We start from the raw sequence: 23,886 nt of genomic DNA, 5'->3' as shown, positions 1-23,886 counted from the left end.
GCTAATAAACATGAATAATTTATCGCAAACATTCATTCACCATAAGGCGACTAACCCTTCAACTTTTACTCACCAAAGAGGAGGAAATGTTTGTATCGCAATATTTCACAGAATTCATTTTTTTACACCTCTACTCGGTAGGCTTTATAAAGCACTGAAGTAGATCGTGTGAAGTGTTTTTGCATCAATACTCAGAAGGTCTAAAATGCTGCTGCAAACTGACACAACTTTGCACAGTTCTTGTTGTGTTGAGGAGATGCTGACACAGCGAGATAACATCTTTTCTTGATTAATATTTTTGGAATTTCAGAAGCAAAGGTTATTGAAACATATTGATCAACCGGTTACAATCTTTACTCTTCTGGATAAGTTAAGAGCTGTTATGAAACAGATCAAGAGAATCAAAGTGGACATTCAAAATGTTCCTCTATTTACTCAACTTTGTGCCTTTTTTAAATTAAGGTCACATTTTTGACTAGGTTATTGTGCTACCCTCCTCCAGCATTACTTAGAAAAATGTATTTGTTTCTCTCTTTTTGCAGAGGCCATAAATACATTATTAGATAAGAATAATAAGAATAAAGATGGATAGCATTTATCTGCGCTTTTCAAGAAGCTCAAAGTTCTTCCAATGTGTCCATTATTCCTTCATATTTGGTGATGGTAACTACTGATGTACGACAGCTGTCCTGGGGCAGACTGACAGAGGCGTGACTGCCAGTTCACGCCTATGGTCCCTCTGACCATCACCGGGACATTCACACATCAGTGGAGCAACACTGGAGGCAGGGAGGGGGAAGCGTCTTGCCCAAGGACCCTTTGATCATTGGCCAATCTGCTCAACCATCTGAGCCACTGCACTTTTAATGCACATTTAAAATGTTGTTCTAATACAGAGTCTCAATTGTTCCCTGCTATCATCAAATGTAAAAAAAAAATCTTATATCTTAATTTAAAGAACATTTTTCTTGGTACAACTGACATGTTGTAATCATTAAAAGCCTTGATGTTTTAACTATTTACTGATTCTCCAGTGTTGAACTAAATGTAATTGAAATGATTTAGTACTGTTTTTTTACCTGAATGCAATGTTTTCATTACAGAACATGGGCCAGGGGGTTAATGTATTTTCGGAGGGTCCCTGAAGGCAGCAGACCTGTTGCACGCGGAGGGAAACGCCTCCTCTTCCTCCTCTGCTGTGGTGCTTCAGCGGAGTTTCTGCACTTTCACCTCCGTGCTGTCTGACCACTGAACGCGGCGTGGACATGGCTTCGAACCGGGTGATCGTGTACGGCGGGCGCGGCGCCCTGGGATCCAAATGCGTCCAGCATTTCAAATCCCAAGGATGGGTGAGTGTTAGCGGGATGCTAACATGTCCGGCTGTGGCGCTGGAGGGGCTAACGGCGCGCGTGCTTTGTGTTCACCGGGCAGTGGGTCGCCAGCATCGACATGGCTGCTAACGAGGAGGCGAATGAAAACGTGATTGTGAAGATGAGCGAGTCCTTCACCGAGCAGGCGGGACAGGTGAGCGTGCTGCGTTCAGGAACAGTGAGGACGGTAAAACGTCTGAATCGGAATCAAGATCCGATATTCAGGATTACTCTTCACGTCGCTGGAATTATTTGCGTCATGTGTTGCTTTACCCTTTAAGGCTGCCTTCACTTACCAGGTCAAACGTAGGAATTTAAAGTAAAAGAACTGTGTGAGACTTTTACCTGAATACTTATTTATTTCTGTTTTTTAATCATTTGCTGTGCTGCTTTCTCAGTCGCTGAAATTCTTTATTTCTAGTTTCAAAATCTATCTACCTAATTTAGTATTAATTTGTGTTTAACAATTAAATCCAGAGTCTGGTTGTGACGTCACTGTCTTGCTTGACTTTCTCTAATCCTCCTAGTGATGTCTCAGGTTTTAGACACTTCTACCAGTTTATGACTGAAAAAAACCACCTATGTTCTAGAGAGGGCTGTTTTTATCACACAACTAGTTTTAGTCTTTTTTCCTTTCCCTCCCCTGTGACGATGTCCCTGAACTAACCGTTTGCAGCTGGCAGGTGAGACATGTCAGAGGCCTGCAGCTTCATGGAGGCCCCGGCTGTTGTGTGTCTGCAGGTGACGGCAGATGTGGCCCAGTTGCTGGGGGAGCACAAGGTGGATGCCATCTTGTGTGTGGCGGGTGGATGGGCTGGAGGAAACTGCAGTTCTAAAGGTCAGAGTTCAAAGTCTCTTTGCTGTGCCATTAATCATCAGCCTGATGTTCTGTTGGGAGGATTCTCTGTATTCAGGGATTCTGCTTATTCGCAAGTGTCTCTGGTCCCTAGCGCTCACAAATACGGGGAGGAAACTGTGTGTGTGTGTGTTTCCATCCATTCATCCAAATGTATATATATATATATATATATATATATATATATATATATATATATATATATATATATATATATATATATACACACACACACACACACACATAAAAGTACAATTGTGATGTCTTTGTCAGGTCATGTATCCTCGTTGATCAGTCTGCTTTTAAAGTGGCTCCTGCTCAGCATCGTTCTGATTCAGCAGAATTATTTCTTACTGGACCCTCCCTCACCAGAAACCAGAACCCCCCCATGTAAATCTGCCCGCATACGGATCACCACTACTGAATGAGTAAAATGGTTTGTAAACCTGAATTTTGTTGCTTAGCAACGCTTGTGTTGATGCAGACATCAACTATGAGCCAAAGCTGGACATTGTGTTGACCAGACTTGTTAAAATCATCTTAAAGTAGTAGAGGTCAGTCATTTTACCAGAGACGGGTTTGGTGGGACAGAATCCACAGAATCGGCCCAGCAGTTCATGAGTGTGTGTGTCCGCCGGTGTGTGCTGATGAATTCACAACTTGCCACCTGTCATAAATGTGTTGTGTGTGTTACTATGTTGATGGAAAGTAACAGTTGTTCCTCATCATTTCCTTCAGACTTGTACAAAAACACAGACTTGATGTGGAAGCAGAGCGTGTGGACCTCCACCATCTCCAGCCACCTGGCCTCTCTGCACCTGAAGTCTGGGGGGCTCCTGACTTTGGCCGGGGCAAAGGCAGCCCTGGCAGGAACTGGGGGTGAGGGCCCCTCTTTGCTTCTCGTCTTGGTCGTACAGCCTGGTTTGTGTTGCAGCGTCTGTTGTGCTGAATGTGTGTGAGTTCTAGAGCTGTTCAGACAGAAGCTGATGTGATCGGTGCTTAGAGTCTCCTTCACAAATGAAGTCAAGTCAGACTTTATAAGACTTGCTCTCGACAGGATGACGGGTATGAAGACTGGATGAAGGTTGAGGGTTTTTTGGTAGATAAAAAGTGGGAGTCTGGTCTCTTATGCTCACCTGACATCCCTGCAGCTGCAGTAATGTCTTAGGTCACATGATGCTCAACCCAGCCGTGTAATCGGTTTATGACCCAACAGCGGGCAGGCGGATTACACGCCGGTGTGGGTCTGTCAATGCAAAGAAAATAGTAGTCAGGGAGGCGCGTGAACGGAGCCGAGAAGTCGAGCCCTGTCTTCGATCAGACACTCTGGATCATCAGTGAGCGTCAGACAAATCCTGATCCTCTGTGCAGAGAGGCAGATCACTGCCTCTCTGCACAGAGCTTTGGGAACCAATGCGTGCTTTATTGATGATCTACATTGTTGAATGTGAAGGTGGGCTGCTCTGAATCCTGTAGGTAGTGTGAGCTTTTCTGTGACACTATGAGGTGACTGTGTGTGGAACAACTCAGACTCATGCCTGTCCTCTCCAGAGCCGTTTGTGGCTCCATCACATGACTAAAGCTGAAGACCAGTTTAAAAGGGCTTCTCCTGTTTATGATCATTGAAAAATGTTTCTTCTAAAAGGTACGTTTAAGTTTACTCCACTTTCTCTGAGGGAATCTTAAAGAGGAATCTTGGTTAAAACCAAGTGTGTCATGAAAGCCAGAACTGCTCATGTTCTGCAGCCTCACCGCTGACCTGAGCAGAACTGAGGGAACGTTCCACATGTCCTGCTGTTCCGTGCAGAGGTGGCTGGTGGAATGCCTCTTTTCACTTGGAGGTGGAGCTTCTGCTGCTGGTCTGTATGAGAGCCGGTGGGGTTTTCCTGGTTCTGGGTGTCTGGACTGAACCGTTGGGTGGTGCATGTGTGCTGTGGTGGGGGGGAGGTCTGTTTGTGACCTCGGGGTCAGCCTGCAGATCACAGAGTTCATGATCAAAGCTGCAGGGCTCCCAAACACAAACTGCTCTCTGCTGGCCTTTGAGCATGTGGCTGTCGCGTCTGACCGTGCTGTTCAATAGCACTTTGCTTTCATAAAGGACGTTTTTGTCCTCCTGACCAGTCAAAGCCACATTCCCAGTCAGGCACTAGATCAGGGGCCAAAGTGGGGGTCGTCGTTGCCTAGCAGTATTTCCACGTTTGGACCTGCAGAGCCAGGAATCAAACTACTGACTTTCTAACTGGCACATCAGCTGTTTATTTCTTGAGCTGAAGCTGCTCTTTGCTGCTTGCTTGTGACTGTGTTTAGCAGAATTCCTGCAGGGTCAGAGGTTCACTTCCAGCATGACCTTCACCTAAACGTTTCAACTGTGACTGCAGTTTGCTGGGAGCACAAACAGTAATATCACTAGATGGCAGCGGCGGTGCTCATCCTCTCTTTGGGGGGGTCCATGTCCGCTGTTATTTTCTTAAATCTACTTTTGCTTTTGGTGAAAATCAAAGGAGTGAAAGCTGTTACCTCCCCTTATTCCTATTGGTCCACCTGTGATCCATGCTGAAGGCTGGATGGATGTTTATGGAGCTGCTTATGAATTCCAGATGCTGCACATCCAAACATTCCTGCAGCTTAACTAGAGCTATGCTCTGTACTTCTGCATTTTGCAGTTTAGCTTTATATATTTTAGCTATATTTCTATGTGTCTTATTCTTAATCTTATATCTCCATATTTGGGCCCTTCAGATAAAGTTGTGGAGGTCAGTAGAAAGCCACGGTCTCTAACAAAGACAATGGTGCAGGATGTGTGCAGAGGTCCACAGTGATCCATGCAGCAGTGATGCTTGCAGAGAAGATGGACAGCACACTCTGTTCTGTTGACTGCATGTCTCCAGGACTCTGGGCAGTGATCTTCCTCCTGTGCTTCACAGGCATGGTGGGCTACGGCATGGCCAAGGCCGCCGTTCACCAGCTGTGTCAGAGTTTGGCAGCCAAAAACAGTGGGATGCCACCAGGAGCTGCGGCCGTCGCTATACTGCCGTGAGTATCGAGAGGAGCTACAGATGCCAAAAGACAAAGCAGCTAATGCGTGGAAGACTCCTGAAAGGAGGGAAGAGTCAGTACCTGACTCCTCACATGGAGAGGAGGAAGAACACTCGTCATCGTTTCATCATTTCAATCAAAACGTGAACAATGTGTTTTCAAATTGCAAGTTAAAAGCTGACATTTTAACCAGATGTGATGCCTGGATGAGTGACTGGCCTCTGTAGAGAAGCATGACTAGAGCAGAGATCAGATCCATCATGTGTTCATCATGATCCTCACCACACTTCAAGGTCAGAACAACTGATCGTTCTTCAGAGGCCAGACTTTGGTTTCTAGAAAACCAAACGTGATTCTTATTTTTGCAGTGATCTGTTGTGTTTCTGGATTTTTGCTAAATTCACTTTTGAACAATGCAGTAATGAGTAAATGCTCCATTCTGCACAAATGTAGAAGTATATCTTTTTTTTATTTTATTTTCCCCCCAGCGGCTGAAGGGCTCAGTTTGCTGCATGTGGGACCAGAAATGAACCCTGGTTTCCTGGGGGGTGCGATGAGTTTCATCCAGTGTGGGTCCTTGGCTAAGACCCTTCACGCTACTGCCTAACTATGTAGCCCCAATGGGGCCCAGGCGTGGCTCTCCCTCTGCCCAGATAACTACAGGATTGTGTCAGGAAGGGCATGCGGCGTAAAGCAAACATGCTGATTGGCTGTGGCGACCCCCTGAGGGGACATGCTGAAAGGTGAACAGCAAACAACTCGTTTTTTCCCCTCCTCTTCTATGGGTTTGTATCTGAAACTTTGATACAAAGACAGTCTAAATAAATAAACAAATGATCAGATTGATGAACACTGAACATTTGTTTTCAGAAAACATCCCATAGTCCACAGAAGCTCATCTGGATGTTCTAGATCAGCTGCATTACTCCAGCAGTCCCTGTAGTGCAGGGGTCGGGAACCTATGGCTCGCGAGCCATATATGGCTCTTTTGATGGTCACATGTGGCTCGCAGACAAATCTTTAATTATACTTTTTTTTTCTTTTTTCATAAGACCAGTCCTTGTCTGGCGCGATGCAATGCCAGAGGCGCCCAGTAGTAGCGGTGCTTGGAGAACAAAATCTACACCAGCACTATCAGTTACTATTATCTATTATTTCACAGAGTTTGTACCAGCTGGAAACCTGTGAATTGACGTGCCTAAAACTGCGCCCTCCCGTCTCTGAGAAAGAGCGCGCAGTAGCGGGGACTGGATGTGTGAGGGAGAAAGCGGGGGCACGGCCAGTAAGGTGAACCGCGCAGGGATTGTAATAACGTAAAACCTGCTGCCCGTCACTCACTGCAGCGTGTGAGTGTGTGTTTGGCTCCCCGTCTTTATGTGAGCAGTCTTTGTCACATCTACAGAACATTCAGACATAAGATCACGTTTAAAGTCTCAACGCCTGCATGAAGCAGAAACTCACCACGTTTCAACCAGACTAGACCATCAGCAGAACTACTACGAGAAATACTCATCATTTATCAGCAACAGCATAACAATGTTATTAAAAAGAATCCACAGACTTATTGTACTTTAAAAATGTTGAAATTTCATCAAATTCACACATTCACTTGTATATTTAGTTTTAAACATATTGTCACGGACTGAGTTTAACTTGGCTGTTGGGCCGCGTTAAAAGTTCTGGAGTTCATTAAACGCGTCAAGCAGAGATCTGATTGGCTCTCAGTTCTGTCGCTCAGGCTGTTGTTAGGTAGTTTGGACCAATGGGGTTCAGCTATGGGCCGAATAAGGGAAATGGGAGGGCTGGAGCGGGAGCAGGGGAATATAAAGTTGGGAGAAGCGCTCTTGTCTCGGCGGGGGATTAGGAGCTGCTGAATTAATTGTACGGCGTTTGTTGCGGTCTGCAGTAACCAGAATAAAAACCTTTAGAGAGGTTAAGTCTCCGTGCCTCAGTGTGGGAAAGGGACGCTACATTATTGTACGGCTCTTTCGAAATTACATTTAAAAATATGTGGCGTTTATGGCTCTCTTGGCCAAAAAGGTCTCCGACCCCTGCTGTAGTGCATGACAAGTGGAAAGACGTGCAGAGCTGCTGAGAAGACGAGCATTAACATTGATGGAGATGCCCGTGTCTCCTCATGGGTGTCTGCTGGTCTCCTCTCTTAAAAGGCTGATGCAGCCCCCACCCCTGAGTGGGCTGAAAGCGTTTCTGCACCGTCATGGTGAGCAGTGTGGAATGTGGGGCTTTTCAGATGCATTTCTCTGCATGAGGACTCTGCAGCCACATCTGCTTAGCATTAGCCATGACTTGCATTTCTCCTTCCAGCCCTTTTGCTTTGCTGCCCCCCCACCCTGCCCGGGGTAAAGGGTCGCTGTGTTCATGCTAAATCCACTGTGTCAATGTGACTAAAGGAGACTACCAACCTCCAGAAACGCTTCCTGTCGTTTTCGCTGTTTGTGTTTTTTTTGCTCAAACCTGAAAGTGGGAGCAGCTGATGAATTTGGTCTAGATCAGGGGTCCCCCATCCCCGGGCTGCGGGCCGGTACCGGTCCGTGGACCACTTGGTACCAGGCTGCATACAATGACTAAAATTATTTCCATTTTGTTTATTTTCTGATCCTGAAGGAAGTTTTCTTTTGGAAAAATCCCAGATTCTGTTCACCACATCTGTCAGTCTTGACACGTCATGTGACTGAGCAGCTGCTCGGACCGCTGGGTTAGGCGCTCAACGCTTACAAGCTAATGACTAAAGAAAAACAAACGATAAAACATTTGGAAAGCTTCTGTGGAAGAAAAGAGTCAGAGGGGAGACAGATTAACAGTTTTTGAATTAAAAGAAACATAAAGCTGCTGTTTACAGACAAAAACAGGAGTTTTCTTCTAAATACGGACAGATGTTCTCGTGGACCTGAAGCTGCTCTGTGCAGCGAATGAAGTTTGAATGTTTCACACACTAAAAATAAAGATGCAGACATGATGGATTCATGTTTATTGTTCTATTTAGAAAATGGCAGTTTACGACGGTTGTCATTTCATTTTGCCTTTTTTATCCACCATACCCTAAAGTTAGCGTCATGGTGTTAGCATCCACTCTGACGTCTTCATCTTCATCCCAAAGTCTACGTTAAACCAGCAGCAAACATTTTAGAGAAAGAAGATTCCATCAAATAAACATGTTTCTGATTTGTGGAAACTTCTAAAAGGGACATTTATGAAGTTTCCTTCAGCAAAGCTGAATTAGGCATTTGTTCAGAAACTAGAGCACAGAAAATATTCCTGTGTTACAAAGAGACACAGTGAATCAGGATTTATGTCAAAATTAAATATGATAAATCTTTTACCCTGAAAGATGATCTGAGACTGGGTTGATTTCTCAATGTTATCATGGTTTTCTATGAACAAAAAAACCCCTGAAATGTTGCTTTTATTGAATTATTTACAAATCAAGAACAACTTCTACAAATCAACAACTTTGTTTCACTGAATCTTGGTTGTCTGTTGAAATTTAAAAAAATCTACTAATCTTTTACATTTTTTCTAAACTAAATTTTTTGTAGCCTTTTACTTTGAAAAATAGTTTTTTTCAGAAAGCGGAAGCTTAAAAATGTTAAATGCAAACTTCGACCGCGTTCCGACGGGTCCATGAAAATATTGTCTGACATTAAACAGGTTTGTGGCCTGAAAACGGTTGGAGAGAGAGCACTGCTGTAGAATGATGTGAGGTCTGCACAGACCTGGGGTTTAATGAAGGTGTATGTGCACAGAGATGCTGCAGCCTCTGCTGTTCTGTGATCCTTATCCACCTTCATTTGGCAGCGTTACCCTGGATACGCCCATGAACAGGAAGTTCATGCCCAACGCTGACTTCAGTTCCTGGACGCCGCTGGAGTACATCGCAGAGTGAGTAAATGCATTTTGTGTTGCATAACGGGGTTGTGCTGCAGTCTGCATGTCTGTGTGCTGTTTGCAGTCTTACGCTCAGACCGTTGACTGTAGATGAAAGCTGGACTGAGCGAGGGTGATGTCAAAAACAGCTTACTTCCTGCTCCAGCAAAAATAAGTCAGTTCAGTCGCCATTTTCCTGCAATATGGACCTCGCCATTCGGAGTCAGACGAGAGAACCTGTCAGTCAGACATTTTGAACCTTGGAGGTGGGGGCCATAGTGGGGGCACCACATGCTTCCACTGAGATCATTTAGTAAAAGTGTTTTTTGTTCGTAATGGAAACGATCCATGAGGTCCCGTAGAAGACGTGTTATGATGAGATACTCGCACACATGTCCTCTCACTCATACATACACTCTGAACTGAAACAGAAGGCAAATAATTGATCGTGCTGTGATTTGCTGAATCACCTTAACATGAATAATAAGTGCACCACGTTGAAAAAGTGCACTAGAAAAGACAATGTCAGATTTTTAGAAATATTTATCCTTTTTTAAAACTGGAGATATTTTGTCATGTTAAAGTACGTTCTGACTTAATATTTTGTTCTTGTGCCACTCACTTCCTGTTTAGGGCGGAACTTCCTGTAGTTCTCAGCCAATCACAGCATGACAAAAAGTCTGTTTCCTTTTTTCTTTTAATTGAACAATTCTAACTTTACCAAACAAAACTTAACATCAGATATTTGAAGAAACATCTTTAAGTAATTCCAGTCAAAGAGAACAAACGCAGAATGACATGATGAAAAAGGATAACTAATTAAAAAGATTTTAAATTAATTATTTAGAGGAGAGAGAGAAAATAAGTTAAAGGCTACAAGATATTTTTTGTACTTTTTTTTCTCTCCTTGAACACCAAGGCATGGAATAACTATGCAGATCTTTTTTCTACTTTGTTTTTTTTATGAGACCAAAGTTGATATCTTGAGTTAATGTTGGTAATGATGGTAACATACGTTTCAGTTAATTGTTTATGTTTGTCCTAAATAATTATGTTTGGGACATGAAAAAAATCATGCTTCAAAGTTTTAACTTTACTTTCACAAAATGTCCACAAATCATTCAAACTTGTGTAGCCTCTTGAATTCTGTGGATGAGTAGATGTCATTCATGAAGTTACCATGAATGTCTTTAGTTTGGGGAATCCAAACATTGGATTGTTTGGTTTTGATCACCTTATCGGATTGGCAGCAGAATAGACAGAACTGTGGACAAACATTCCACTTTAGTTAAATATATTTGACCATAGATGGAGAAATCTCTCTGTAACCAATCTAGATTCACATTTGGTGAGTTTGGATTCCAGATTTAAATGAACTAAACTAATAAATTGTTCTTAATTTAGATCTTATTCTTTAAAGAGATGAATTCCTAAACATTTTATTTCTGATTTTAAAAAGAAAATATAAACTTCAGTTGGTGGAGTTTCATGAGTAAAAAAGGGCATTTACTGTAATTTCCGGATTATAAACCGCTACTTTTGTGACATGCTTTCAACCCTCCGGCTTATTCAATAATGCGGCTAATTGATGCATTTTCTCTTTTTTTAATGCTTTTTTTCTAACGGCCACTAGGGGCGCTCAAGCAGAAAGGGTAAAGAGTGAGACAGGGGGAGTACGGTATATTGTGTCCAGGAAGACACAAGTTTAATGTAAATTCCTGCTTTGTGAATGAATAGCACCCTCATCATGGAAAGAAGAAATGCATATGACGCGGCTTTCAAGTTAAAAGCAATCGTTAAAAGCAGTGTGAAAAATCCACCATCACCAACGGGTTTGGAAAAGCCGGTCTGCTGCTGACGGAGAGGACAGTGCAAGAACAGGAGAGAATTTACCTCAGAGTGACACTGACAGCAACAACGAAGGAGACACTGAGAGAGAGTGTGGTGAAGAATGTCTGACGCTATTCCAATCTGACACTGAGGAGGAAGACTTCCATGGTTTGAGTGCACAGGAGGAAGATGAGTATGTGTGTCAGCGCGCTGTGTGTGTGGGAGGAAGGAGGGGAGCAGAGCAAGTATGGGGGAGAGCTCTCCCCTCCTTCCGCTGCAGCTCTCCCCTCTTTCTTACACACACGCGCGGATTCAGCACATACACATCCTCATTCTACAACACTATGGAGTGATATTTCTGCCACCACGTTGCACACAAAACTTTCTAAGTTGAACACAAAACTTTCTAGGTTTTTTGCTCAAAAATCGCTTTTTTTGCTTTCAAAAACTTTTTTTTTGCTTTTAAAAACGTTTTTTGCATTTGCAAAACACATTTTTTTGCGTGCGTTGTGTCAAATCTCGCTTTTGTCCTATCTTTGATTTTGCTAACTACTTTGAGCACGACTTAGCGTGATATGACTGCCACTGACATCGCCAAAAAGAAATCCGCATGCGTTGTGTGTCATCACACTTTTTTCCTATCTTTGCTGAGTTAAGTTTCGGTTTGACGTGACCAAGCTGCCATCAAACAGCTGCTGATTGGTCCACATTCTAACCAATCAAGTGTCTCTGTCTCATATTGACGGTACGCCGAGGCAGACATGGACTTTGGACTTTGTGTTGGTTCTGTTCGTACGGGATTCTGCTGTTTTCAACCATTCTGACCCGTTCGTCTCAGAGTAAAACCCAGAAGGAGCAGCAAAGCAGCCAAAATAAGACAGAGTTTAGTATTTATTCATGTCTGTGTAGAAACCAACGTGTTTAAAACGTCTGCAGCAAAAAAAAACACATGTCCAAACTCCGTCCAGCAGGGAAGCAACACTTTTTAAGATTTGTATCTGAACTATTGTTTTATTTTAGTCAAAAATTGTTGAAATATTAAGAGAAAATAGCATTTTTTATGACTAATATTTTTTAACTTTGGGCAAACGCTCACAAGTTCTAAAACATAAATAATAATAAAGGTCAAAAAATGCCTCTTGTGTATTATATACATTGAGTCTCCTGTGGTGAGCCATCATTCTTTTGCTTATTATTGCTGTTCATCTGATCCCAAACACGTGTGCAGCATTAAATAATATGCGCTTTGAATCTTTTATAGTTTTGTTTTAACAAACAGACCTTAAAGAAAATCACACTTTTCACTAATATTTTGCTCTGCAGGATTCACAGATCACACACAGGCCTGTTGCAGTAATGTCAGCAGATAAACATGACAGTTTCAGGAGATCCTCAGCCATAAATTCACAAATCTGACTTCATAAAAATGAACGAATGCTAAAAAAAAGAAAGTATGAATTATTGTTAAAATTATATTTAAAAAAATGAAAACGTCTTCATCAAAAATGAGGGTAAAAAGAGCTGCTTCAGCCTCTGAGCCTCGGCAGCAGACACCATGGTAGATTCATCTGGCAATGTGATTGGTTAGAATACGGCCCAATCAGCAGCTGTTTGATGGCAGCTTGGTCACATCAAACCGAAACTTAACTCAGCAAAGATAGGAAAAAAGTGAGATGACACACAACGCATGCAAATGTCTTTTTGGCGATGCCAGTGGCAGTCGTATCACGCTAAGTCGCGCTCAAAGTAGTCAGCAAAATCAAAGAGAAGACAAAAGCGAGATTTGACACAACGCACGTAAAAAAATGTGTTTTGCAAATGCAAAAAAACGTTTTGTGTGAAACGTGGTGGCAGAAATATCACTCCATACAACACATGTTTCAATGTGAACACATGCGGCTTATACAGGTGCGGCTTATGTATGTACAAAAGGTTTTATCCTTTAAAAATGTAATGGGTGCGGCTTGTAATCAGGTGCGCTCTAAATTACGGTACGTAGATTTAACCTTAAATCTGTGCATTCGATTTTTTTTTCGTTTTCAATTGTAACAGAAATGGAATCTTTATCTTTTAGAGTGTTCTACTTATTTCCATACATCTGAATGTAAGGGCCTCCAGAAGTTTTTCATGGGGGTGACCGGTAGGGGGCCACATTAAATTTTGGGGTGGCACACAAAAACCATGAGCTATATTTTTAAAATTTATTCTACTAAAAGTAAAAAAACAAACTTTAGAAAACCAACAGAAAGTGAAATGCCTACTGATATTTTGTAGAACATGAACTTATAGTAGATACTAGTATAATAACTAATAGATACTAGTAGATATCATTAGTAGATACTACTACTGATATATTTTTATTTATTTTGTATATATTTCATGCTTAGGTGTGTCTGCTTGGTTGTTCGGCTCTTGACTGAGAGATTTCTATAATGAACAAAAAGTGAAATCCGTTGTTCTGAAATAAAAATAACAATACTCTTCCATGGTAACTATTAATTATATCTGTAGACATTTCTATTCGGGCTAATAAACATGAAACAGTTTTATTGTTAGGGCAACATGATTCTATCTTCACCTGTTGGTCCAGGAACAGGTGGAGCCGCTTTAGCAGAGTTCTGCCTTGTTTCTCTGACCAATGATGCTGACTGTCGCTCGTCTGATGCCGTCTCATCTTTGTCTTCCTCATTCTCTTCTGTCATTCATGCTGGGTCATGCTGCTCTGTCTCTGTCTCTCCCCTAACATCTCTTTCTCTCCTTCTGCTGTCCTTTTCTTCTTAAAATAAGAATAGATGTTGAATTTCTCTTCTTTCTCTCAAAATTGACTTACACAAGCATCAACTACTTACTATAGGTAACTCTGTGGAAACAGGACAAAAACACATCAAAATGTTGCGGTAACACAACAAACAGTGCTTAAATAGTGCCATAAAAATGAGAGGCGCGTGTGACGGGGACATCCTTTATTACATACTAATAAAAAGTAATGGCACATCCACCACCGCTGATGGTGTGGCGTATTTGCACACAATTCTGATCAGGTGATCTAAAGTACAGTAAAGAGATTGTTAAAGACCCACAGAAAATATTTAACAGGCATGAAAAGAAATGTAGTGTTTTGGGATGTGTGATTGTGTGTGTACGTGCATGCGTTGTCGTGCGCGCGTGTGTGTGTGTGCTGAAACCGGTGCTCGCGTGATGTGACACTGGTTCTTTTGTCTCTAAAGCTCTGGGGGTTCGAACGTGGAAGTGAAGCCCACGTCTTATTCGTGTTGTGCGTCCAGCGGCTCGTCCAGCGGCTCGTCTGTAGATGTCTGCGCGCTCAAAGGCAGCAGGGAGGGGAGGGGGTGTGGGCCGGTTTAGGTGATCAGAGCGACTTGCTGCTGCTGGCTGTGCATTTGGGATGAAATGAATAACTGATGCTACCACAGTTTATAGTGGCTAGTGAGGTGGCCACTGGGGGGGGCAGGTGTCAGCACTGCCTGTGAGTGGTTCAGAATAAAGTATCTCTTGCACTGCCCCTCACAATAAGCTTCCTCTCTTAGACACAGTAGTTTAGTGACAGTTTCTCCCACCACCTTTCATTCTTGGACTCCAACATTCTGCTATACGTCTATGAAGTGTCTCAGCTGCAAAGGCCTGAAAGACGTTTCTGAAAACAAATTTCTGTTGGAGGGAGCTTCAGCAGAGTTCAACAGGGAGTCCTCAGAATAGTTATGGGCAACAGTTCAAAAAAAAACTTTAAAGACATTTGTTGCTTATTTTCTGTCACTCCTGATGTAAAACAGAAAAGGCAGAAAGTGGAATAAAGTTGTCTGAAGCAGAGAGGCAGCTGCTGTCTTCTGCTCAGTCCTGCAAAGGGCTGACAGAAGTCTTTCATGGGGGTGAGCAGGTGATTGATGGGCTGCATGTGAGGTCATGATGGGGCGTCGTTTGTCCTCAGCCGTTGGAGCCGTGTTGCTCTGCGGATGTTTTCAGTCGCTCCGGCGTGTCTTTCACGTCTTCAGGGCAAAGAGGCATCACTTCAGCTCACAGAAACATGGCTCTGTTCATTCGCTGACAAGAAGATTATTTTCTATTATGTCTACAAAGAAAAATAGTAAGCAGGTAAAAAACAATAAAAAAAAAACTCCTGGCTGTTTAGGCAGAACAAAATTTTGTTCTCTGGAGGAATGACTGTTGATGGATGAGTAATTATAAAACTATTTAAATGTGAATTTAGTGGCGACACTGATCTGAGGTCTCCATCAAACTTCTTGATTTTGTGTTTTCATTATTGGCTCCCTCATTACAACAAACGCTGCAGTGTCACTGCGATGTGATGAATCTAAATACATGTATCATTTTACAACAAAAGAATCACCATTTGATTCTGTAATTCTCTGGTTTCATTTGAAGCTTTTCTCATCAGACAGAAGGATGTAAATAAATCCAATGATGTGATTCTCATCTCAGCTTCTGATTTGAGCACAGGAGATGCAGCTGTGGGTCACAGCTCTAACAACTGCTTTCTTCAGTGTACGGTTTATGTCGCTGGGCAGAAAGGAAGCACTTCATAGTCTAGCTGGGCTAATGTAATTAAGGCAAAGGACATTCACAGGTTTTTACGTGCAAGCAGCACAAAATCTGACGGAAATTCACAGAGATCAGGCATCATACGGGCAGAGATGCACATGCTGCAGATAAAGCCTCTCTTTCTTTAAAAAAAAAGTGTGACCAACAACATTTAGCCTCAGATGCGTGTAAAACACGTGCGAGCGATTCACCAATGTGGATTTTGGCTGCACGTATCACGTATGACCAACATCAATTTCCATTAGTTTTAGTGCTGGTTCCTCTAGAAAATGTATGAATAAAATCATCCATGTTTGAAAACTTTAGAAAAACATTAAAACATATACACATCGATGAACCAAACTAGCATGCTACTTGCTAGCGCTCACTTTAGCACACATTTCACAGCCTGATTTCTCTCTATTTAATCATGATTACTCTCTTGTCACGGTTCCTGTTGATCGGAATATTTTCTTGTCATGATGGTTTTTGTAGTTGATTGCAAAACCATTGCGTCCCCTTTTGTGATTCTTTGCGTGTTTGTCCGGACCTCCTTCGTTCTTCACTTGAGAAGACTGGATGCATCGTACTGGCACATGTATGTCACGTGACGGCCAGTCCAGTAATATGTATCAATGCGCTCATGTCAGCGCGGCTCAGAAGACATGATCTGCTGAGATCATCACTGACCAACGGTTGTTGTTCACAAATGAAGGGAAAAATCTGATTTTCAATCTACCTCACTTTCATTCCTCTGCTTCTTTTCTGGTTTGTTTTTAATAAAACCTCGACTCTGTGAATTTTAATGATGCAAAATCAATTTTTGAGCTTTTGACTGTATTAAAATGTTCAATCCTCACATAAAAACATGTATGTCAAGAAAGTTTGTTTAGTTAACAAGTTTATCACAGATCTGACCCCAAGTCTGTACACAATAATTACAGGTACAGGAAACACGTCCCAACCAACCAAGTTGCAGGAACCGTCAGCTGTAGGAGCAGTGTTCAGAACCAAGCCTTCCACGTTGATTCAGAACCGAGCCACTTTGTTTGATTGACAAAAATAATGACGCCCATAAAAATGGAGCCTCTGAGGAAACCGTTCAAAACTGGTTTTGCATCTCAAACCTCCTTTTAGTTTAGTGAATGGAGGGCATCCATAGAGCCCAGCTCCTGTCATGTGACCATGTGTGAGATTGCTTATCATATGTGGACCTGCCTGCCTGCCTGTGTGTGATGATGTCTGTAGAGCTGCCGTTCTGACAGAATCCTTTGTTTTTGCAGGACGTTCTTCAAGTGGGCTGCAGGTGAGAACAGACCTGCCTCAGGAAGCCTCATGCAGCTTCTGACCTCTGACGGCCAAACCCAGGCCGTGGCTGCTCAGTAGAGAACAGCCGGGGGGGTCTGATAGGCAGGGGATAGATGGAACCAAAGAGGATGGGGTGGAGCAGAGCAGAGCTGGTGAAGAGTGGGAGAGAAGATTGATAAGGATGGGAAGAAGAGGAGAGAGCAGGATGGAGGAAGAGCAGACTCACAGTGCCATCTAGTGACAAATCACTACATCTGTCCAGGTTTAACACAGCCGTCAAACCTCCCAACTGTTCTTCCTGAAGGACCATCAGGAGGTAATGGTCCTGCAGAGCCGCAGACATCTGTGTGCTAAATGAGATGTTTCAGTGTATGTTTGAGGCTGCTGTAGAGCCACAGCAGCTAATAAAGTCGTACTTGTGATGCTTTACCGTGTGTGACGTCATATCAGAGTAATTCTGTCGTGGCAGTGTTATTACAGCAGATTCATGTACTAGAATCAGCAGAGCTTTGCCAGTTCTCCATCCTCTGAAGGGCCTTTCCTACCGGCTTACACAGCTCCAGCATCAGGTGTTGGTTCACTGTCTACACTCTGGAGTTCCTCTGCTCCTGTGGAAACTCCACAGATGAATCCCACCGTCTTCTCTAACACACCAAGTGTTTACAAATGGAGTGGCCTTATTTTCCTTTGCAGCTCTGAAGTGTCCTTCATGCTGTTGGCATGTCTGAAGTGTCCCGGTGATGTTGATTTGTCCTGTAGCGGTCCAACATGTGATGCCTCCAAAATAAAACTACTATTTTAAAAATTCACCTGCTAAATGAAGGAAACGTCTTTATGAGTGTTCATGGATGATAACCTTCCTCTGGTTCTGTGTGCAGAACAGTTACTCATTTCATTTAAATTGGAGGGGAAAGCTAATGTTTCTGATTTTCAAAGATCCACAACAGATTTTTTTATTTAGAAACATTCTTTTCGAAGCTGGAAGTTAAAACCATTTCAATTCAATGGGTAATGTTCAAACAAAACAAAAAAAAAAATCCTTTTTAAATGTCTTCAGTCTGTCTGTTGGCCCATCTTCTAGCCTCCTCATTAGATTCATGTTCCACCCCCGTTCTGCTGGCTTTGAGCAGCAGGGATCAGTCGTTCCCCATCGAAAATGTTAAAAAGCAAAACAAACCTACACCATTGGCCTGTAGGAACAAAAATGTTACAAGCTCTCCAGGAGCAAGTTATGAAGTGTTATTGTGGATCTGCTCGTCCTGGCCACATCTTCAGTGACTGGCAGGCTTCAGTGTATCAGAGGTTACAGTCACACATGAAATGATACAAGTTTGTGGTGATTACCTACACTAAAAATGGAGTAGCAGTGAAATTATTCAAATCACATCTTTTTGTTTTATAAATCTACCTTTACAGTTATTAATAAACATGATAACACATTTTCTTTTTAATGTCATTTTTGTTTTTTATTTACATCCATTCTCACAGCCACTAATCAGAAAAATTGTTCGTAGTCTTACCCCATGAATCTTTGTCTTGGAGCAGTTGTTGAAGTGACCACTAGGTGGTGATCTTCCATAAGGCATCTCCACTGGCTGCCTGTGGATTTCAGTGGAAGTTGCATCAATCGAATGGATGGTTAACAGCCAGAGCTGAAAATGTGCAGATGACCATATGTTGGGTAAAAATAACCCACAGCAGAGCCTGGAGCATTCCCCCTCCTGCTCACAGCTGATTGCTGAGGCCTTTCACCCCAGCAAATGCAAATCTAAACAGCAGACACATTCATTTCAAACTTGAATCGTGACAAACAGATTATCCCAGCATCCCAATCTTCTTTGCAAAAGGCGTGTTGTTGCAGCAGTGTGCATGTTCACCTTCAGCACAGGCAAAATGTGTCTAAACAGAGTGTGGGTCAGCTGTAAGCTTCCCCGTTTCCCCCGTGGGCTGTGGTTCCAGGGACTATATGGCTATTGACTAGCACACTGCAATAAATCACCATCCTGAGGATTAATAGGAACCAGCAAAGCGCCCAGCGCACTGTAGCTGATATGTATTTATTCTAAGGTAGCGTAGCAATTCATCTGGCTGTGTGAGTCCTGTGTGTGTCTTATTTGCCTGTGTGTGACGGCCTGAGGCAAATTCAACACATCTATGCATACATTACCTCCCATGATGCCAGCACTATAGAGTGATTGCTCCTGGGGACAGAGTCAGTGTTTATCTCAAAGAGCATTTGAGCTGATCAAAGATTACTGCTGAGACGGAGCATGTTGTTGCTGTTTCAGATAAGTTTTCATCCACACGTGCTGCAAACACCTGCGAGAAGCAGACGGTTCGTGTGTCACAGGTGTGTGGTGCTCATGTTCAGAGCTCTTCATTGTTTTTCTATCAGATCTGTAGCTTCTCATGAGGATGTTAATAAAAGATGACCGCAGCCTGTGGCCTGCAAACAGAGTTACTGCTGACTGGAGATTTGCTGTGATGGCCAGAGCAGAGCAACAAACTGAAGTATGTATTATCTAGGGGTGTAGCGATGAATTCATTTATCCAACCAGATCCATCTATATCAATATTGACTAGGAATTGTCAACCATAAATAATTATATGAATCAAACTGTTGCCAGAATGAATTGTTACACTCCCAGTGTTATCAGTTTCAATGTCCTTAAAAGGGCTGCACAATATGAGGAAAACTCCCAACATGTGATATCAGTGATCAATATTGCGATGACTTGCAATAAATGAACAAAAATGAACAATAAATGAACTAACCTCAACAGTTAGTTTAAATAAGAGTCAACATAACTTAAATTATATTCCAAATTGCCCTTGTCTACAGGAGGCAATCATTTAGCATAAAAGGAGTCCATCTGATTGGTCAAATGCATAAAGGGATTTATTTGATTTGCTAAATACTTCAAGCTGTCATAAGATTGTTTTAGCACATTCAAAGTAACCATTTATTGCAGTTTTCACCGTCTTTTACGATATGCGTATTGCACGGCTTGACATCGCGATAACAATAAATTTGCGCTTTATCTTGCAGACCTAGTCCTCACCATCATTTCACATTATAAAGGCATGTTTTCTGAGGGCGCATTGCCCATACTCAATCCAGAGACATTTTCAGTTTCAACATTTTGTTTTTCATGATATATTCATGCTTTAGTGTCATGACACAGGAAACTTGTCTTTTTGGAGTTTACCTAAGCCATGGCATATGCAATGACACTTCTAGATGGTCAAAGGGCCCAACAGGAGAGATCAATCCCAGACTCTTGAGGCTTTTACTGCCAAATCTTGGGGATTTATGAGATCAGGATTTAGGCTGACTAGCTGTGGAAACACACGGTCACAGTGAAATGGAATATGATTTGAGGTATATTTAAAACAGAAAGACTGTTTTTCTGCCTTGGGTCTCCCGCTAAGATGGACCCCAGAGCACCAACAGCTTTTTCAGACACAACATGTTGTTTCTAGTCTGGAATCACACAGAACCCAAAATAAAGAATTAAAAAAATATTCCTTCATGGTCCTTCATTCACTGTCTTGTTTTATCTGTCGTTTTGAACTCTTGTGTTTATCTGCATTTGTGTTTGAAATAAAGAAAATTGAATTGAAATTGAATTGAAATCATCACAGTTTCCTGTGACATGTGATACTGGTTCCAATAAAAAGCACATCTATTATTTTGAATAAATAGAAATAACAATTTTAAGAATGTCGTTTAAAACGTACATAAACATGCTAATCCTTTTGTGCTGGATGAATGCGTCTCATGCTGACTGTAAATGTCATTCTTCTGATGGTTCTCGGGTCCATTCAGGTTTGTTGTTTTCTTTTTCCCTCTTTTCTTTCTCTGTGACCTGTTGTTTATCAGCTGGCTTATTTAAAGGAAATGCATCAGGAAACATCTGAGCTGCATATCACCAAAAATTTCTTTATTTCATTGTCTACTTAAAAGCAGCTCATAGGACAACAGGTGGAGGCCTGGTTTGTGCTGCGGCTGCAGTCTGTGGGCTGCAAATCTGGTGACAATCATTGGGTGATCCATGAAAAACCAACTGGGAAAACTGTCGAGCTAAAAAAGAGAGTCCAGAAATGCATGACCATTGCCTAAACCTCAGTGGAAAAGCCTCAGTGTAGCTCAGACAGTGATGCTCTACCTTTGTAAAGTTGTACAGTAAAGTTTCATTTCTCTTTAAACAGATAAAATCTGCTTTTTTATTTGGCATTAAAAATTTCACAACAGTTTTAATGTAGTTTTCACCTCAGTTTCTATCATTTAATGTTTGTGACGTTAACATCTGATACATTGGAGTATCCCAAAAGGAAATTGAGTGTTTTTCCCCCTAAATATTCTGCATATGAGGTGTGTGACAGACGCCTGCAGAGGGGGGCTGTGATAGCATTAGCCCTGTTGACAGTGGATTGAAGTGCAGGCTGTCTCTGTGATTGAATTCTTTGTGGAGCAGGGAGAAGAGCAGTGTCCAGTCCTGCTTAGATGAAACCCCTCAAGGGGAATGATGCCCCCACCCTGCCCTTTCCCCCACAAGCCCATGCAGTTATGCCAGAGAGTGTGTGTGTGTGTGCGTGCCTGCGTGTGTAAATGCACGTTTACATGTAAATAATTGTGTGTTAAGGGGAAACAAGGAGGTCGGTTTGTGCTGAGGAAAAAGTGTATTTCTAAATCCCTTCAGTGTCCATCTATAAACATGTAAATACTGCTGGTTGTGTTTGTTGTGCATCCACATATTTACATTAGGATCTATCTAAAATCTATCTGTTTAGCAGTCTGTTCTTATTTGATGCAGTGTTTCAGGAGAAACCTGTTTGTTGCAATAGTTCAGCAAAGTGCTTCATGTTTGTCAGTTTAAAGTTCAGATAAAGGCGGATGTGCACACATGAGCACGCTTCCGTTGCACGGCTGATGTGGGCAGTTTCACAGAAGTGTGTTAGTGTGTTTGTGCAGAGGTTATCCCTGAGATGGCGAGGTGCCATGTGGAAACTATTGAGCTGCAGTGAACAGAGAAGGTGAGGCCAGATGTTAGTGGTTAGCCCTTGGCTTCTCTAGGTAACCTGACCTGTATGAGGGGTCCTGTAGCCCTCCAAAGGACCGGCAGCCACATGTGTTGCATGAGAGTAAGTCACCCAAAACCCAGCAACAGCCTCCTGCTTCCTGAAGGCCTCCTCTCATGTTTTTATAACCGAGGATCTAAAACAACCAGTAAGGAAAAGGATCAGAAAGAATCTGTGAGAGATCAGAGCTGCAATCACCCAGAGATCTGTTCACATTTCTGTTTCAACTACCATTATATGTGATGTAAATATTAGACAGTAGTCTGGTTTTAAAAAATGTACCCTGACACATTATAGACATGCTCTGTGTGACTGGCAATGACAATCTGATGGATGAGTCTGGGTTTGGAGGTTGCCAGGGGAACGGTACAGTTCAGACTGTTTTGTGCAGAGTGTGAAGTTTGGTGGAGGAGGAATTATGGTGTGGGCTGTTTTTCAGGATTTAGGTTTGGCCCCTTAGTTTCAGTGAAATGAACTGAAAGATTCAGGATACCAAAACATTTTGAACATTTCCATGCTCCCAACCTAGTGGGATCCGTTTGGAGCGGCCCCCTCCTCTTCCAACATGACTGTGCACCAGAACACAAAGCAAAGTCCATGAAGACATGGAGGACAGAGTCTGGTTGGATGAACTGGACTGGCCTGTTCAGAGTCCTGACCTGAACCCCATAGAACACCTTTGGGAGGAATCAGAGCAGAGACTGAGAGCCAGGCCTTCTCCAAATCCAAGACATCACATTTTGGGTTTATTACCATTGTAGTCATTTCTGATTATCTGCTGTTGAGTTTCTATGAAGCTGACTGTTTGTGAGCTCCAGCTCAGGCTTGTAGATGATTGTTTGGGAGATCTTAAAAACAGGTGAGCAGAATGACAAAGTCTTAATGCAGGTCAAACTGCTTTGAAAACAGGATAAAACAAGAAGTAGAACACATTAAAGAGAGTTGTGCTTTCACACCAGCCTGCTTGAGAAATGACAGACTCTTCTTTCTGTCAGTTAGCATCAAATCATTCATCAGTCAAACATTTCAGCCTCTGCAGGACTTTTATCATCCACCAAAGTTTTTATTTTTGTATGGATAAGGCAAGATTTTACATTAAAAACTGGTATTTTTTCCATCAGTCAGTGACAGAGGCAAGAAGTGCCCTGTTATATTTTAGTAATTGGAATCTGCAAAGAACCATCAAGTCACACATAGGGAGAAATGTCTTCCTCTGTGTCCTTTGTTATTTAGGCTTAGTTGAACGTAAGCGTTTCCACTGGGCTGTTGGTATAAAGATGGACTTTTATCGCCAGCAGCTGATTAATAATTTTGTAACACATGGAAATGTGGAGAAGCACCCCCACACTCTCAAACCACCACCTAATGATCACATGGGAGGGGAAAATCTTATAATCTGTGCGTCTCCTCATGCTTCCTTTCCTTCCTCTGCTGCTGTACTCACGACTTAAAAAAAGAAATGCCAATTAAAAAACGAGACTGAATCTGATGTCATGCTTTCTGGCTTATTGTCATTATAGGGATTTGAAACTTTGGAAAATAAGACAGACTCACTATTTTCTGTTAAATAGTTTCGCTCCAGAACAATTACATTTTTTCTATTTCAATATTTTTAGAAACGGAAATTCATTAGAAGAACATTTGTTGCAGATAGATATTCACATATTTGCATAAAGAAATCTGTCAAAAACAAACAAAAAGCAGAAGCTGGAGACAAAGCTCCCCTCAGTAGTTCTAACAATACTTACATTTACCAAACCACCTGTTCTAAACGAAGGACAGAAACAGAAAAGCTAAACTGATCAAATTCTCTTTCAAGGGCTGAATTTCTTATATGACATAGTTTGGCGATGTAGCCTTTATTACAGTTGTGTCAAAAGACAAGTAAACCTAGCTAGCTTGATTTGGAATTTCCTACATATACTGACATTATATTCTACATATAGAGAACTTTCAGCAGTGAGG

The 23,886-nt window shown here is 42.2% G+C and overlaps 1 protein-coding gene across 1 annotated transcript; it reads left to right on the top strand.

The window, feature by feature from the left end:
- The first annotated feature begins 1,154 nt into the window (after positions 1 to 1,154).
- On the top strand, positions 1,155 to 17,648 carry qdpr (quinoid dihydropteridine reductase). Its single transcript, XM_004086468.4, has 7 exons — positions 1,155 to 1,349; positions 1,432 to 1,524; positions 2,112 to 2,208; positions 2,965 to 3,105; positions 5,151 to 5,259; positions 9,079 to 9,162; positions 16,815 to 17,648. Exons 1-7 carry the CDS (start codon positions 1,266 to 1,268, stop codon positions 16,915 to 16,917), a joined length of 711 nt encoding a protein of 236 aa, XP_004086516.1. The 5' UTR covers positions 1,155 to 1,265; the 3' UTR covers positions 16,918 to 17,648.
- Positions 17,649 to 23,886: the final 6,238 nt, after the last annotated feature.

The sequence above is a fragment of the Oryzias latipes genome, chromosome 10 (genome assembly GCF_002234675.1).
Source record: "Oryzias latipes chromosome 10, ASM223467v1".
NCBI lineage: Eukaryota > Metazoa > Chordata > Actinopteri > Beloniformes > Adrianichthyidae > Oryzias > Oryzias latipes.
This window is presented reverse-complemented; position numbering and strand designations above follow the sequence as displayed.

What these genes read in the sequence shown, in the direction of transcription:
- qdpr (XM_004086468.4), top strand. Translation starts at nt 1,266, where the DNA reads ATGGCTTCGAACCGGGTGATCGTGTACGGCGGGCGCGGCGCCCTGGGA. An exon ending in AGGAAACTGCAGTTCTAAAG is followed by an intron (nt 2,209 to 2,964) that starts GTCAGAGTTCAA and finishes CATTTCCTTCAG; the next exon opens with ACTTGTACAAAAACACAGAC. An exon ending in CCGCTGGAGTACATCGCAGA is followed by an intron (nt 9,163 to 16,814) that starts GTGAGTAAATGC and finishes TTGTTTTTGCAG; the next exon opens with GACGTTCTTCAAGTGGGCTG.